At 38.7% G+C, this 18247-nt stretch overlaps 1 protein-coding gene across 1 annotated transcript in view; it reads left to right on the top strand.

Annotated features, from left to right (window-relative positions):
* APAF1 (apoptotic peptidase activating factor 1) overlaps positions 1–18247 on the top strand; it is a 37761-nt gene that overhangs the window by 17339 nt on the left and 2175 nt on the right. The window contains exons 14-26 of the mRNA XM_030465620.1: positions 218–343; positions 922–1053; positions 2653–2778; positions 3644–3805; positions 4113–4238; positions 4923–5048; positions 5916–6035; positions 7745–7870; positions 8242–8367; positions 14599–14718; positions 15014–15139; positions 15871–15996; positions 16423–16569. Of these exons, the coding sequence (XP_030321480.1) occupies positions 218–343; positions 922–1053; positions 2653–2778; positions 3644–3805; positions 4113–4238; positions 4923–5048; positions 5916–6035; positions 7745–7870; positions 8242–8367; positions 14599–14718; positions 15014–15139; positions 15871–15996; positions 16423–16569 (1689 nt within the window). The remainder of the gene's footprint in view (positions 1–217; positions 344–921; positions 1054–2652; positions 2779–3643; positions 3806–4112; positions 4239–4922; positions 5049–5915; positions 6036–7744; positions 7871–8241; positions 8368–14598; positions 14719–15013; positions 15140–15870; positions 15997–16422; positions 16570–18247) is intronic.

The raw sequence follows: 18247 nt of genomic DNA, 5'->3' as shown, positions 1-18247 counted from the left end.
GTTTTCACCACTTCCTTCCCTAACTTTTTCTATTGTCTTTACAAAACTGAAGCTCAAATATTTTTATAATTAATACGTTAATACCCCTGAAATTATAAATGCTTTCAAAAACTAACCAATTTGATGAAGAGCTTATGTAAAGCAGAGAGAAAACAAACTGGAATACTATGTTTTAAAATTTTATGCTAGTTATAAGATTATTGTGTATTGTTTTTAGGTGTTTAAAGCAGAAAGTGGAGAGAGACTCCTGTCAATAAGTGCACACGATGATGAAATACTTTGTTGCACTTTCTCTGCAGATGGTGAATTTGTAGCAACTTGTTCAGCTGATAAAAAAGTGAAGGTAAGGAAACTAGCACAGGGTTTTTATTGTTGTTTTCAAATTAGTAATTCTCAGAGCAAATTCATATGCTTAAAGTTTTTATTAAATTTCTTAAATCTTATGTGGATAATTCACTACTTAAGACAAACGGAAAAGCTCTACACGCTACATAACATAGAAGATGCTTTATGTTAATATAATGCTTACAGAATTATCACTTATTTAGTAGTACTATTAGATGATTCTTTTTAAGTAGAACATAATGTGTTGAGTCCAATCCTACCTATAATGAGGTGCATGTATCCATATTTTTTTCCTCTGTTATATTTGAAATATTTTGGATTTTTGATTCCTTGGTATTGTAGCAAAACCTTGGTGCAATTCCAGTACTGATCAAATTCTAATCTAAATTATGACCTTTCCCCTCATTACTTTTCTCTAAATGTAAATGTATTTGCTTTCCCTTTATCTTCAAAACATTTTTGAAGTGTTAATAATAATGGTTTAGAGCTTATCTGTATTTCAGCATAGTTGACAGTGTTTTATTATATTAAGTACTGTAGATATATTTAAAAGTCTCATCCTTCAATTCTGCCTAGATCTGGAACTCAAGAACAGGCCAGTGCAGGTGTGTATATGAAGAACACACAGAGCAGGTCAATTGCTGCCAGTTCAGTAACAGAAGTGGTCAGTATGTTTTAGCCACCTGCTCAAGTGACACTTTCATCAAAGTAAGTGGAAAAGATTGAGACTGTTCTCATGCTGCTTATCAGGACAGGACCATTATTTATTCATAAATATATTCTAACATCATCAGTTAACGTTTTGTTTTAATTGAGCCTGGTAGAAGAGAGATGGCAACAGATTGAGAGTAGTACGGACTACAGCTCTGTAATTAAATTTCAGCAAAGCAGAACAGAAACAGTGCTTATGCTTAGCAAAGGAGAATGGTCAAGTTCTCTATTGGTGGTGCATGAAGGTGACGGTTGAGAGGGAGGATGTATACACAGAGCAGAAATCAGACAATAGAAGCCAGCATCTAAGGAAGGTGAAAAACACAGGTATTAAGAAAAGACCTAGCAGACCACAGGGCAAATAAGAATGCAATTTCACAATGCAAGCTGTAACACTGGCACTGAAAATGAAAGTCCTGCTGCCCAGGTTCTCTGACCTTGCCTTTGTTGCAGCGCATGTGCTGGTGGTCTTCTGCAGTGGTATGGTTCATGAAGTGAATTCAGCAAAAACCTGTTTGATGGGATTGGTTTTCTGCTGGCTTAGTTTCCTGTGGTAGCTCAATTGCCCAGTTCCAGTGCAAGAGGACTGTGTTGAGAATACACAGTCAGGAGTGAGATTGTTAGATGGGGAGACAACTGTCTCCTCCAGCTGTAGCTAGTAGGATGTGAGGTGCTTTAGTAGTAATGTGAAGTCTCATCTTAAGGGTTTTTGCAAGAGCTTGTAAAATACAATTATTATCTGATGTCAAGGTAAAAAGAAGAGGCTGTTGTGCTGACCTCTTGAATGTCTCAGCAGATACATTTGCTGTCTGAGACTGACATCTTGGAACAGGTAGATTTAGACTTATTTAAAATGACCATCTTAATACCAGAAATGTGGTTAAGATTTCAGGCAGTGTTTGACAATTTTATGAATAATGAAAAACAACTGAAGTATGCAGGATACTTTAAAGGGCCTGGTTCTTTTTTTTTCAGATGCCTTCCAAGTGGGTAGTCTTGTTTTGAGCCCTCACTTGACCATTCATATGTATGATTTTTTTTTTTTTTTAATTTGAGAAGGACACATTTAAAAATAAGAAAGGAAGTGTGAGCTATAGGCTTGGATAACTATGTGTGAGAGGGGGGAGAGGAAGAGCCCGAAGCAGAAAAAACATACAGAACTTTCTTTTAATTATGTTAGAATGGATGTGGCAAGGATTATATTCAAACTGTCCGAGACTTAACATGAGAGATTTCAGTTTTGGTATTATGTGTAAGCTACACAATTCTGAACTTCAAAGTTGAAAGAGAATGAGTCAAGGTAAGGATTCTTCCTCAGTCTGAAGAAATTTTCCGTAACTTTATGCTGTTCAAGGGCCTTTGCACTGTGCAGACAGTTTAACCAGTTCTGTGTAGTTCTGATGGTCATAGTTTTTATGCAAGTCAACAGATGGAGGTAAAGTGTGAGCTGCATACCATCAAGTTGATGAGCATGTTGGTAAAACTAAGAAAAAAAAGTTGCGGTTTTGGTTGTCTTAGTGATTTTGAGTTAGAACATGAACAAATCTGTCTTTGAATAATTCATCAATATGATGTTTGTGTTTATTTCTAATGCAGCTTTGGGATTTAAACAAGAAATATTGTAGAAATACGATGATAGGTCATGAAAATTCCGTCATTCACTGTAGATTTTCACCAAATGATGAATGTGTTGCTAGCTGTTCAACGGATGGAACAGTAAAGGTAGACAAGTGTATTTCTAAATCTACTGTTTTGTTTTGATGTTGTATTTTTCTTGTATAAAATGCAAAATACGTGTAAGAAAGTTTTGTGTCTGTATGGTCAACTATAATGAATTAGATCCAGAAACAGTTGATTATTGGTCCCAAGATTTTGAAATGGCTTGTCCAGAACCAGTGAAAAAAAAATTGGTGCCTGAAGGTGTAAATAAATTCTAGTTAGCTTCATTTTGAATCCTCTACTTTTCACCATCTTTTTTTCTTTTTTCCCCTAAAGGAATTTAAGAAAACTTGTGGGCGAGGAGTGAAATTGGTTTGAAAAAAGAACTATTGAATTTCTAGATTAATTGAAAGTTCTGTCATCTTGGAATCATCAGCAGACATAAAAGTTGCAAGCAGTTTTTATGTACCATTTTTCATGTATGCACTAGAAGAGAATTGAGAGGTTTATGTTTTGATTTTCCTTAGAACAGAACTATGCTATTGCAGTTCTTAAAACACTGCTTTCTTTCTGTAAAGTTGCTAAATCAGGAAAGATGGGTTGCTGTAGGTGTTGTCATTCAGAAAGAAAATTATGGTGCAGAGAACAGAACTATTCAGTAGATTTTTAGCTGGTGCCACAATGAAATTAGGGTGCAAAGTTAGATGTATACCAGATACCTTATGGTGAATGGACTTCTAATAGCGTTGCAGAGCATATTTTTCTTTTATTTATTTTAAAAATTATTAATTATTATATTATATAATTATTAATTATTAATATTAAATAATTTTTAAATTTTTTTTTTTTTTTTTTTTTTTTTTTGCATTTTGTATCCACATCAGTAAAAAGGTTTTGTGTATTTCTTTTGCTTTCCTTTCCTTTGCAGCTTTGGGAATCACGCTCAGGAAATGAACTGAAAAGTATTGAGATAAAAGATTTCTTCAAAAATGCAGATGAGCAAGCAGATGAAGTGGACGTTTTTGTAAAATGTTGCTCTTGGTCTAGAAATGGTGACATGATTTTGGTGGTAGCCAAAAGTAAACTTTTGGTAAGTACCCCACTTCAGTAAGTTACTTGAAGTAGTATAGAACTATAGAATCCTAGAAGAATTTGGGTTGGAAGGGACCTTAAAGATAGAAATGATTAAAAGTAAAATTCTAGGACACTTAAGATGCTTCAGGTATAATAAGGTGCATGGTTTCAAGTGTGTGTGTAAAGTAAAAAGGTGTGGGTAGCAAACTTGTTGACTGAGAAAAATAATAGTTCTAAATTAAAGAATGTATGCTGTTGAGCATGAAAGATACTTGTCTATAGTGAAGTTGTACAAACTTGATGGTTTTCATATGTGTTCACAGCTTTTTGATGTTAAAACGTGTGATTTGTTAACACAAGTCATAAATCACCACAGTACAATCCAATACTGTGATTTCTGTCCTGGTGATGAGTTAGTAGCAGTTGCTTTGTCCCACTGTTCTGTTGAGGTAAGTGATTGTCTTTGTCTTCATAATTTCTTGTATGCAGAGGTAAAACAAATGTAGCCATTTTAGCAAGCTTTCAATGTGCTTTATTCCTTTTAATCTTTGTTCACTTCTGAAGTGTGAAAGAGAAGCTGGGAAACCCCGTATTGAAGCTACATGCTCATTTTGGAGAAAAGAACTCAGGTGTCTATAAAAAAAGACCTCAGAGTCACCTTCCCATTGCTTAAATCATACAAAATCCCCCCTTTCTGTATGCTGATATAGAATGTAGCACCTCACTAAAAAGGAATACAACAAGTAGAATGATTTTGGGACTAGCACAGCTAGAGTAAGCCTAAGCAAGTATCCATTTTAGCACTGGATTTTTTTGTTACTTGCTTTTTATTGCCATTTTTGCAATCTACGCGGTCACTTAAATTATTTCATAGTGTGAGTGATTTTTTCTTTTTTTTTTTTTTTCTCTTATCTTTTAAACTTATAGCAGTCAAAAGAGGCTGCTCATCTAATTTCCCTGACCATCAAAATGGTAGTCAGCAGGAACACTTCTACAATTCTTGTTACATCTGGTTTCAGAATAAGTTGGAAAAAAATAGAAGAAGTAGTAATTAAGTGCTCTACTTCTTATGCACTGTATTCCTTGTAAGTGCAATCTAAATACAACTGAGCTCTTTCATATTTTTCTTGTAGTTATGGAATATTAAGTCTTTATCAAAAGTAGCGGATTGCAGAGGACATATGAGCTGGGTTCACTGTGTGACATTTTCATCAGATGGATCTCTATTTCTGACATCATCTGATGACCAGACAATACGTGTAAGGTGACATCTTTACTTTTTAAAATATGTGAATTTATATAAATATATAATTATTATTTTCAGGAATAACTTATAATAAAACTATGTTGCTATATTTATATCATATACTATAAATTATAATTTATGCACTATATGTTATAAATTATATATTATATATTTAGTATTTATGTATGTTTATAGAGAATATAAATGTAAATACTTGTTATAAAATTACTTAGATGCAAAGTAAACTGAGATGGCTTTTTTACTTGGCTAACTGTATCTCTAAATTTTGTGTGTTTCAATAGGATTTTTAAGCCTGATGACTGTTCAAGAGTAATTGTAACCTTCTGTTTTGTTTTAGAGACTGTCTCAATCAAGAATTCCTAAGTTTTTTGAGTGTCCTAGCAGACTTGTTTGTACTTGTCATTGTTACATGTATTTATAAGTTAATATTTAGGATAGATTTCTATAATTGTTATGCCTCATTGAAACTTGTGAAAATAGAACTGTAGTTTACCAAAATAGCGTTTCCTTTTCTTCCAAGTTAACACTTATATTCTTGGAATTTTGAAAGCAATTAATTATATTCTAAATATAGAAATCTGTATTTGGTAATTGGATTTGTACATTGGATTTTAACAGTCTTCTTTGGATGAGAAAACTGTGGACTTTGAAGATAGGACTCTAAACATGGGGAAGTCTGCTAGTTAGTCTGGAAAAAAATACATCTGTTTCATCTGTTGGAATCTCTATATTGATTTCACAACCAAAGCATAACTTTCACTGATTTAAAGAAGTTTTGCAAGTTTGTAAGACTGCATTACAAGAAGTTTTATATCCCATCCTTTAATAAAATTAATGAAATAATGTGTTCTTCAAACAGATTTGGGAAACTAACAAGGTGTGCAAGTCTTCCAATGATGTGCTGAAAAGTGAACTAGATGTCGTATTTCACAATGGTGAAGTGATGATTTTAGCAATCTACAATCAGAAGCATTTACAAGTAAGCTGGCGTTCTCAGTATCTTAGTGCATTTGAATGCTATCTGCATGTGATTGTTAACCTACAAAACAGCCATTACCTGTCTTTGGGTAGGAGGTAGCTATTTCAGGTGTTAAGCCTAAAGCAGCATCTGAATAGGAATAAAGCTTTATTCTGGACTGTGAAAGCAGTGAGTTCTTAAACTGGATATATAGGTAGGTGGGTGCTGTAATAGAGTCTGCTGTCCTGTGCTGAGGGACATCTTCTGAGGTAATCTCCTTGTGTAAGGTCCTGTCCTTTCTCCTAATTTGTCTGGAGGCAGACATGTAAGCTATGTAATCCTGGCTAATCAGCATGACCATTGCCTTTGTTTCTAGTGCTAAGAGGTCTTTTCTAGGCTGCTACTACAGGGAGAGCAGGAACTTTTCTTCCTGTTTGCACTGTACTTCATGTGTCTCTCTTACTGGTTATTTTCTATCCTTCTCCATCTGTCCTGCCAATGAATTAGCCATTTCTTAATCTACCTAAAAATCCTATCAAAAAACCTCAAGTGAAATGGTAATGATATTTGAATAGTGGGGAATACAGGTGTGAAAATACCTAAAGTGTCTCCAGTGGGGGCCTTGGTAATAAAAAGATACTAGAGTTTGAGCCAACAGAAAGCAATCAATATTGTCACTAAAATTCATGTAAACAAATAGTATGTGGGAAAAGAGAATCTCCATCTGTTGCAGTAAAGAGAGAAGCCAGTGAAGGAAGTTACACGTATTTATATATGGTTTTTAATCTTCCTGAATTGTAAAATCTGTAGCAACTACCATGTAATGGTGCGGTCTGAGTCTCATTTGAATTACCAGACCTCATCTATTTATTTACAATTGGTATATTTCTGTTGTAACTTTATGTGAACCATTTTCTAGAGAAAGATGGTGCTTAGATTTTCTGTCCTAAATACAGTATTCTGGTTGAGGTGCAGTCATGAGAGAAGACTATTGTAGAAAAAGAACAGATTTTTTGCCATTGCACAAGAAGATAAATTGACTGAAAAGAGAAATTGCTGTTAAGCAAGTGTACTGTAATTTAACATTGTATCTCTGGTATCACATCTCTGAATGTAGTTTTTCTTCAAAATATAATGCTTTACCCTTCCTAATTTGTAACCGCTCAAAACTGGAGTCTTGGTCACCTTTTAATGTTTGGTGTGTTCATTTTTAAACACTTCACACTGGCAGCTTTTTAAACATAAACTTTGTTAATCATTGTATCCTAAAATTTCCTCCTCCACCCTCCCTAGGAGTGGATTGGAGGGGGCAGTATTGAGTAGAGATTTGATGTACTGTATGTGCTAGTAGGTTTCAAGTCCTTTTATACTCCGTTTGGCATCAGCTCTAAAATCTGGCTGGCAAGGCAAGTTTGAGTGTGAAGCTCACTATATAGCTTTTGAAATAGGGGGGTAGCATTTTGAGTTACTGCTATCTATAGCTAGGCAAACTAAAAATCCTTTTAGTAATGAGATGTGTTTCCTTCTGCAAACTTGTCTGTTCAGAGGGCATTCTATAGAGATAGTTACACTGATATTCAAAGTAATTGGTTTCTGAAAGTGACTGATCCTTGATGTCAAGGTTTGAAGCTGGTACACTGTTCTCCTTAGCATTCTTAGCTCAGCTTGTAATTTGTTTAGTTTTAATTTTTAAAGTAGTATAATAACTTGATTAATGTCCCATCTTGCAGCTTATCAGTGGAAATACAGACAGTGTTATTATGCAGACAGCAGCTCAAGAATCCCCCATTTCCTGCTGTTGCTTAAGTGAAGATCTTAAATTTGCAGCATTTGGACAGGAGAGTGGAACTCTAAAGGTATTAAATCCAAAATTTTATTTGTAAAATGGTAGGAAAGTCCTATTAGCACCTTCTTGGTGCTTTTCCTTGTTAAGGAAATGTCACTTGAATGACTTTGTACAATAATATTCCTTAACATAATACTTTAAATTTTTTACATTTGTGAGTGTTACCTAAATGGCTATAATTTAAAGGTAGTGCTAATAATGTAGCTCTGACTTTGTTTTTGTCAAAGGCTAAGCTCAACGAACTTTTGGTTTTTCCAAATCATTGATTGGCAGTAATGTATTTATAGTCTTATGTTACTTAAATAAAGAATTTGCATATTATTTTATTCATTTACTTCAAGTATATAAAATAAATAGAATTATTGCATTCTTGATTTTCAGGTATTACAGTTGTTGGATGGGAAAATTCTGAAGACCCAGGAGGCCTACAGGACATCTGTGCAACATTGTCGATTTACCTCTGACTGTCAGTCTCTCATTTCGAGTGCTCATGATTCAGTTATACAGGTTTGGAAGATATTTTTAAATATATGTTGTGACTTAGAATTTATTTAAAAGATTTTTTTAAAGCTATAGACAGTGTAAACTCAGTAAATGACTACTGTATTCGGTATTGCTCCAGCTTGGGGCAAGGGACTGTAGCCTCTATTTGTACCTTATGTGATAGGGAACATCACACAATTTTTATTTTTAATGCTTTGGATAATAGAAAGGTAGTGTACTCCTTTAAGATGGATGAAAGAAACATTCATTTTCAAACAAGATAACTCACCAGTTGTGATTGCCTAAGTGAAGGACTTTGTGTGACCCAGAACTGGTAATATATGGTAGGTCTGCCCAAGCTGTCTAAAGGAATGAGGTAGACACCTGTCTCTGAGTTGGCTGGTGGGTCCACCTAGTTCAGTACAGTGCAGAATACAGATGCTATCTAGAAACAGAATGGCTGCAGTAATGTAGTCTCAAATTAACAAACTCTGCCCCAGCAAGGTAGATTGGCTCCAGAGAATCATTCTGACTTTTCGCTACTAGTGTTTTAACTCCCCTAAGGGATGCGTGTTTGAAATGGATGTTCTGGTTGTTTACCCTTACTGTGCTTTAGTTTGCACTGCAGAGAGCACTTGCAGACATTGCTGATCTAATTCTTAAACTACACCACATGCTCCAGCTACCAATAAGCTTCCATCTAACCAAACTTGAGCTAATTTGAACTAAAATCCTCCAGTATGGGTGCTAGTCCACATCACTGTTTTGCTCACTGTACTTGTTCCAACATCCATGTTCTACCTACTTGCTGATACACATAACCTATGCACCATCCTACTTCAGTATTTGTGTAGAATCATTGAATAGAATCATAGAATTGGCTGGGTTGAAAGGGACCTCTGAGATCAAGTCCAACCCTTGATCCACTACTGCTGCAGTTACCAGACCATGGCACTGAGTGCCACATCCAGTCTCTTTTTAAATATCTCCAGGGATGGAGAATCTACTACTTCCCTGGGCAGCCCATTCCAACGCTTGATCACCCTCTCCATAAAGAAATTCTTTCTAATATCCAACCTAAACCTCCCCTGGCACAACTTAAGACTGTGCCCTCTTGTCTTGCTGAGAGTTACCTGGGAAAAGAGACCAACCCCCCCCGGCTACTCCTTCCTTTCAGGGAGTTGTAGAGAGTGATGAGGTCTCCCCTGAGCCTCCTCTTCTCCAGGCTGAACAGCCCCAGCTCCCTCAGCCTCTCCTCATAGGGTCTGTGCTCGAGTCCCTTCACCAGCCTGGTTGCCCTCCTTTGGACCTGCTCCAGGACCTCAATCTCCTTCCTGAACTGAGGGGCCCAGAACTGGACACAGTACTCGAGGTGTGGCCTCACCAGGGCTGAGTACAGGGGCAGAATCCCTTCCCCGGACCTGCTGGCCACGCTGTTCCTGATCCAGCCCAGGATACCATTGGCCTTCTTGGCTACCTGGGCACACTGCTGGCTCATGTTCAGCTTCCTGTCAATCGAGACTCCCAGGTCCCTTTCTGCCTGGCTGCTCTCAGCCATTCTGTGCCCAGCCTGGATCTTCCCATGGGGTTGTTGTGGCCGAAGTGCAGGACCCGGCACTTGGCCTTGTTGAACCTCATCCCACTGGAATCAGCCCAACTCTCCAGTCTGTCCAGGTCCCTCTGCAGAGCCCTCCTGCCTTCCAGCTGATCCACAGTGCCCCCCAGCTTAGTGTCATCTGCAAACTTGCTGATGATGGACTCAATCCCCTCATCTAAATCATCAATGAAGATATTAAACAGAACTGGGCCCAACACTGATCCCTGAGGGACACCACTGGTGAGTGGCCGCCAATTGGATCAGCACCATTCAGCACCACTCTCTGGGCCCGGCCCTCCAGCCAGTTCCTAACCCAGCACAGGGTGCTCCTGTCTGAGCCCTGGGCTGACAGCTTTTTCAGGAGGATGCTGTGGGAGACGGTGTCAAAGGCCTTGCTGAAGTCCAGGTAGACCACATCCACAGCTTTCCCCTCATCCACCAGTCGGGTCACCTGATCATAAAAGGAGATCAGGTTGGTCAGACAGGACCTGCCCTTCCTAAACCCGTGCTGGCTGGGTCTAATCCCTTGCCCATCCTGTACGTGCTGTGTGATTGCCTCCAGGATGATCTCCATAACCCTGCCAGGCACTGAGGTCAGGCTAATGGGCCTGTAGTTTTCTGGGTCCTCCTTCCGGCCCTTTTTGTGATTTGGCGTGACATTCTCCAACTTCCAATCATCTGGGATGTCCCCAGTGAGCCAGGACTGTTGGTAGATGATAGAGAGAGGCTTGGCGAGCTCTTCTGCCAGCTCCCTCATCACCCTTGGTTGAATCCCATCTGGTCCCATAGACTTGTGGGTATCCAAGCAGCTCAGTAGGTCACTGACTGTTTCCTTCTGGATTTCAGGGGGGCTGTTCAGATTCTTTTTTCTTTCTACAAGCTCCAGAAACCAGCTGTCCTGAGGACAACCTGTCTTACTGTTGAAAACTGAGTCAAAGAAGGTGTTAAATACCTCAGCCTTTTCTCCATCTTTGACAACTATATTTCCGCCCATGTCCAGTAGAGAATGGATGTTTTCCTTGCCCCTCCTTTTGCCATTGATGTATCTGTAGAAGGACTTTTTGTTATCCTTCACAGAGGTGGTGAGATTCAGTTCAAGTTGTGCCTTTGTCTCTCTAATTTTCTTTCTACACAGCCTAACTATATTCCTACATTCTTCTGGAGTAGTTAGCCCTTTTTTCCATAATCAGTAGGCTCTCTTCTTTACCCTGATTTCTTTCAAAATCTCCCTGTTCAGCCAGACCGGTCATCTTCCCTGCTGGCTCACCTTTCAGCACACCGGGACAGCTGCTCCTGTGCTTTCAAAGCTTGCTTCTTGAAGTATGTCCATCCCTCCTCCCCTTTGTTTTCAAGGGCTGTTTCCCAGGGTACACTCTGTATCAGTCTTCTGGAGAGGCTAAAATCTACCCTCTGGAAGTCCAGCGTAGAGGTTTTATTGATGGCCCTCCTTTCATCCCTGAGTGTTGAAAACTATTGTTTTTTGATCACTGTGTCCCAGATGTCCACCAGCCACCAGATCTCTCACCAGCCCCTCTCTGTTTGTGAACAGGAGGTCTAGCAGGGCTCTATCCCTGGTAGGCTCATTTACCACCTGGAGCAGGAAATTATCCTCTATACACTCTAGGAATTTCCTAGACTGCCTCCTCTCTGCTGTGTGGACTTCCCAGCAGATGTCTGGCAGGTTAGTCACCCACAGGAACAAGGGCTGAAAATTTTGAAACATCCACCAGTTGCTTGTAGAATAATTTATCAACCTCATCATCTTAATTGCTGTTGGTCTGTAACAGACTCCCCCCAGGATATCAGCCTTGTTGGTCTTCCCCCTGATTCTGATCCACAGGCACTCAACCTTATCATTACCGACTTCAAATTCTACAGAGTCAAGAGACTCTCTAACATACAGAGCTACCCCTCCACCTCTCCTACCCTTCCTGTCCCTTCTGAAGAGTCTGTAGCCACCCATGGCAGCACTCCAGTCATGGGAGTCACCCTACCACATTTTCGTGATAGCAACTACAACACAGCTTTCCTGCTGCACGATGGTTTCCAGCTCCTCCTGTTTGTTGCCCATGCTGTGTGCATTGGTGTACATGCACTTCATCTGGGCTGCTGATTTGGCTCTTAGCTTGGGCTGTCCACCCTTGGGCTCCTTTCTGGAGAGCCTGATTTTAACCCCATCCCCCTTCAAACCTAGTTTAAAGCCCTCCTTATCAGCCCTGCCAACTTATAGGCTAGAGTCCTTTTGCCTTTGCTAGATAGATGAAGCCCATCTGGTTTGAAGAGACTAGGTTTGATGAAATTCGGTCCATGCTCAAAAACCCCAAAGTTCTGCCAGTGGCACCAATCCCTTAGCCACCTGTTGATATGATAGGTTTTCCTACTCCTCATTCATCTCTGCTGCTGCAGGAATTGAGGCGAACACCACCTGTGCTCCTGACCCATCAACTAAACGACCCAATGCCTTGAAGTCTTTTTTAATTGTCTCGGTACTTCTTCCATTAATGTCATCACTGCCAGCCTGGACTACCAACAGTGGATAATAATCAGAGGGCTGAATTAGCTGGGGGAGTTTCCTACTAATATCCTTCACTCAGGCCCCAGGAAGGCAGCAGACCTCCCTGTGGGATGGGTCCGGTCGACATATAGGGCCCTCAGTTTCCCTCAGAAGGGAGTCACCAACTACAACTACCCCTCTTTTTTTCTTTGTAGCTGTAGTTGTAACACATCTGGTAGGCAGGGGGCAAACGGGAGACCTCCCCGACAGATCTTTCTCTTGTCTGTCCTCTGCCTGATTCTCTGAGTCCAGGGCCTCATATCTGTTCTTTAAGGGCACCTGGGGAGATGGTGGGGGTTGGGAGGGGATTCTTTTGCCTCTCCAATGAGGGACCTGTTTCCATTCCTTCCCATCCACCTGGTTTGCTCCAACTGCCTGATGGCAGGAGGGGCAGGGCTTCACTGTCTCCTTATGGACTTCTTTTGGGATAGAAAGGACGTGACTCCACCAGTCAATTTCCCTTTCACTGTCTCTAATACTTCTTAGTCTCTCTACCTCCTCCTTGAGCTCTGCCACTAGGCACAGCAAGTCATTCACCTGCTCGCATAGCACACAGACCCCACTCACACCATCCTCTGGTACTAACAGGAGGCTCAGACACTCTACACAGCCAGAGGCCTGAACAGCTACCTCCCTCTTGCTGTCCCTCTTAAGGGGTTCCGTCTGTGTGGACGCACCCTGCATCTTAACAGCACCAGGTTTTCCTTTATTGGAGACCATTGCTCCTTCAAGAGAGCTGGGAGGTGGCTGTGCCTCCTCCTGCTTGCCCTGCCTGCGCGAACTGCCTCGCTAACTGCTGTGCCTCATTCCTGTTTGCCTGTTCCCAGGAGAAGGTGGGGCAGCTCTTTGCAGCCCTTTGTATCTCTCTGAGCAATGCTGTGCGTTGCCTGCTTATCAGGGGATGGGCCTCACCTGAGGCCATCAGAAGAAGGTGGGGCAGCTCTTCGCAGCCCTTTATATCTGTTTCGGCTGTGCTGGGTGCCAAAGCCTTATCAGCAGATGGGCCTGACCTGAGTCCACCAGCAGAAGGCTGGGCAGCTCTTTGCAGACCCTTTATCTCCCTCTTGGCAGTTCTTGGTGCTGCCCCCTTATCAGCTGATGGACCTCACCTGATGCCACCAGTAGATGTTTGGGCAGCTCTTTGCAGCCCTTTATATCCCTCTTGGCAGTGCTGGGTGCCACCCCCTTATCAGCGGATGGGTCTCACCTGACTCTACCAGCGGAAGGCGGGGCAGCTCTTCCTAGCCCTTTGTATCCCTCTGGGCACTTCTGGATGCTGCCCCCTTATCAGCTCATAAGCCTTATCTGAGTCTATCAGTAGAAGTGTAGTTACTATGCTTAAATAAAAAGTGCAGGCAAGTCTCCAATTTGTCATCTTTTGTTTCCTTTCATGCCTAACGTGGGTATCTTCTCTTCTGGATCCAGAATGTCCCTCTTGATTAAAATGCCTCAGTTAAACCTCGAGGAGTGTCGGCTGAACATATTTGCTTTCTATTTTTTTTTTATGCAGTAAACTCTAATTTGAAAACTATTTAATCGTTGTCATTTAAGTTAAAATGATGTAATAACTTCTGTAAAATAAAATGACACGAACTTTAAGTGAAGTGTTGATTTACAAATAGAAGTCTCATCTTAGTATAAAACTGCAAAGCAAAATTGCATTTAATTAAGAATAGATTTTAAAAATACAAAGGAAAGTTAATTTAAGGCTGGAAAACATGATGTCTGACAGATGAAGGAGTTTTGTTCATTGCAGTAACTAAAGGTCTAAAACCCAGAACATCTGGGATGGCTAGAAAATTGTATTGCTTTTTGTTTTTAATTTTCCAGTAAATTTTTAGTATAAACTGCACTTTGAAAATCAGATTATGATTATTAGAGAGAAGTCTGTCCATACTCTTTACTGTTAAGTTGTGTGGCCTATTTAGTCTTCTGCCTCTCTACTATGTATATCTTCAATTTCTAACCTTTAATTAGTTGCCATCTATATAAAAATTTATGGAATGATCCTGACTTAGAAAAAATCAGTAATTTAATTCTTTTTAAAATATATTTGATTTTTTGGGGTTTGTTTCTTTTTTAAAATATTCTTTTTTGTTATTAGGTATGGAATTGGCAGTTTAGCCAATGTGTGTTTTTAAGAGGGCACAAGGAAGCAATCAAGGATTTTAGACTTCTGGAAAATTCAAAGCTTCTTTCTTGGTCATTTGATGGAACTGTTAAGGTAAATAAAAGGCTGTAACTTGACAAACCGCCTAAATACATTTTACCGTCTCTTTTATGATTTGGCATTTCCGGCACTTTGTGTTTACACACATTTTATTAGATCGATCATAAAGTGTAAGCTGACTTTCAAGACACTATTCTGCATTTTCTGTTTCTTGTAAGATTTACACTCTTCTTGTGTTTCAGTTATACCAGTAAGTCTAACAAAATATTGACCGCATTAGAACCATATAGCTGAATCTTATATATACCGTTGTACAAGATGCAGGTGTTTAAGTTGTGTTGTTTGTTAGGTTTGGAATATCACTACTGGAAACACAGAAGAGGATTTTGCTTGCCATGGAGGTGCTGTTCTTTCCTGTGCTGTTTCACCAGATGGTACTAAATTTTCATCTACTTCTGCTGACAAAACTGCAAAGGTTGGTTAGTTTCTGTACAAAAATAAAAATGATGCCTTACTTATCCTGAAATGTATGCTTTATTTTTTTTATTCTGAGGTAACTTGTGGTTATTTAAGTTACCCTGTTGAATTTCTAGTATTAACTTTCCTGTGTCTGGTGAACATGTTACTAAAGCTTACAGTATTTCACTATTGATCTTAGAAATAACTTAAGGATGTCCTGGTGACTTCTGTGAAAATAAAATGAACATTTAAGACACAGCTTTGTTCAGAACATTTTGTTTAATTCTTTCTATGTATTTTTTGATAGCCTTGCATTCTTAGTTAAGTTAAGAAAAATGTCTCGAGTCTTCCAGTGAAAGCAATGAAAGTTTGGCATTGCTGTTCAGAAGCACAGTGCAAAAAGGAGTGAACTGTTTAATATTCTGGTGCTGCTGATACAATTTTTAAAACATAGCTTTAAATTGATTAGTGAATCATTTTTGTATGAACAGCTTTAAATTTTCTTGTAAATTAATCAGCTTCATTAAGGAGTTTATTCCAAGGAAAAAAAATATACTCGCAGTTGGTTCAGTAAGTTGTAGCAAATGCACTCTTGTGTGATTCAGATAATAAAAATAGGCTACACTACATACATGCATACATGTATATAAAAAGTCTTATGTACATTTGAATATTTATGTCTGTTAAGAAAGAAGTCATAACTGTTTTGAACTTTTTTTTCACTTTTCTGTAATGTTTTCCCTTTAGATATGGAGCTTTGAAAGTTCATCTGTTCTTCATGAGCTGAAAGGTCATGAAGCCTGTGTGCGGTGCTGTGCTTTCTCTCCCAATAACAAAGTATTGGCCACTGGAGATGACAAAGGAGAAATAAGGGTACTGCTTTAATCTTGGCCTTCATTTTATAGTTCAGTTGATCACAAACAGAAGAGTTTTCATAGTCTGTGTTCTGCATGTCTGGTTTGTAAGCATTGTGGTGGACATCAGGAAGTTGAAAATAGCATTGTTTGCTATATTAAACAGTATTTTGTAACTATATCTGTAGATTTATGTTCCACGAATACTAAGGAACTAATTCACAGTATTTACTAGTAATTTTAGAGAACTGTGAATTGCATGTCTTATTATATTCTCCATATATGATACAGTTCTAAGAGGAGAATTAATTTTTTTGATTGTTTTGTCACTTCAAATAGAATGTTTGTTTACAAGGGTTTTTTTTTCTCTACTACAGAAAAACACATTTCAGATTTTTTTTTCCCATTAACTTTACTCATATACTTAATCTTATCTCCCTTTCAGATTTGGGATATTTTAACAGGTGCATTCCTTCACTTCTGCTCCCCAGTTACTGTAGATGAAGGAGAACTAACACATGGTGGCTGGGTAACAGACCTCTCGTTCTCTTCTGACAGTAAAATGCTAGTGTCATCTGGAGGCTATATTAAGGTAAGCCTTGAAATAATAAGATATCTTAGCATACCTAGTTAAATAGAAATACCGTGATAATTTTAAAAGAAAATGCAGATTAATTCAGAGAAACAAACCTGAAATATTTTACTTAACACAGAGCTGCTCCATTTTCATGACTGTCTATCACTTTCTAGTTATTTCCTTTTCAAATATGAAAACCCTCTGAAAAGGTCTCTTAAGAAGTCAGACTTTAGATTTGCAGATTTTTTGTAATTCCATATACTCTATTATATTTGATTCAGATTTTTATTAGCAGTGTCTTTCACTAACATCTTTCATATTAAAAATCCCAATTATTTTTGTCTGCAATTGTGTTCTTTATAATGAGCAGCAATTTTGTTCTTTATAGTGAGCAGAAAAATGCTCTATGCCAGGCTTTTATTTTTTTTAAAGATATCGAATTTTAATTTTTTTCACAAATAGAAATTCATAAGGTATTGCAAGGGATATCTTTTTGCCTTGAAAGAAATTCTATTAGTAACCTTTGTTAGAGGTCATGTTGACACTGAGGAAATAAGTCTTTTCGTAAATCTTTTATTGTTATAGATATCTACTGGCCATACGTGTTTTGGGAAAGAGAAAAGATGGTCTTTCAGTCTGTGAATTGGGTCTTCATAATTGCAAATGTCTCATGAGGTTGTTTGGTTGTTTTGTTGTGGGTTTTTTTTTTCCCCTGGTGCAATAGCTCATAGTTGTTAGCAGAACATGTACTTGTGAAATGACAGGTTATGGAGTTCTCATCTCACAGAGTGCTGGAGGTTAGTTGATTGTTGGTCAGTGTTTAGGGGCTGGGCATGCTACCAGACTGGTTATTTGAAGTTTGTTAGTATCCATTTAAAAAGTTAATTGAATTTTCTAATTTAGCATTGAGAACACTTTCTGACATTCATTTCCTATTAAAGAATATGACATGCATACTGTTTCTAGCTTCCTTCCCTTCCACAACTGTGTTGTGGCTACACAGTTTGGTGTTGTGAAACTGCTTAGAGTCACAGAATGGTTAACATGTTAGGGACTTCTGGACCTCGAGCAGCCCAGCCTTTTGCTAGAAGTAGTTTGCAGAGTGAGGCGTAAGGCCTTGCCTCATAAAGGTCTATCCTTCACTCCAACTCTAGGCCCTGAGAAGAGAGTCTGACTCTGTCATCTGTATGCCTCTTTTTTTTAGCTGAAGACAGCAGGTAGCCTTCTTGTATTCAAGCTAAATGGATTCAGTGTTCTGTATCTCTTGTATAACATCTGTTCTAGGTGTCCATCATCTCTTAACTCTGACTATATGGAAGCTTGAAGGCTTGGCTGAAGTCAGGGTTAATCACATCCAGTGCTTTTGCCATGCTGTTTGCAGAGCTAGCATTTATTGTCAATAGAAGTAGTTGGGTGTTTTAGCATGATTTACTTTTGGTAAATCTGTCCGGGTTGCTTATGATCCCCTTGTCCTTCACGTGACTTGAAATGACTTTCAGAAAACATTTTCCATAATAATCCCAGATTACTGACCTGTAGTTCCCAGCGTCTTTACTTTTTGTGATTTGCCTTTTTACCAGTCCTTGGGACAAGATTAAATCTCAAAGTATTGTATTTAATCTTTTCTTTCAAGATCTAGGGATGGATAGGTATGATGTGCATGAGCACACACAGACACACAAATGCACCCTTT

Source organism: Calypte anna, chromosome 1, assembly GCF_003957555.1.
Source record: "Calypte anna isolate BGI_N300 chromosome 1, bCalAnn1_v1.p, whole genome shotgun sequence".
Classification (NCBI taxonomy): domain Eukaryota; kingdom Metazoa; phylum Chordata; class Aves; order Apodiformes; family Trochilidae; genus Calypte; species Calypte anna.
This window is presented reverse-complemented; position numbering and strand designations above follow the sequence as displayed.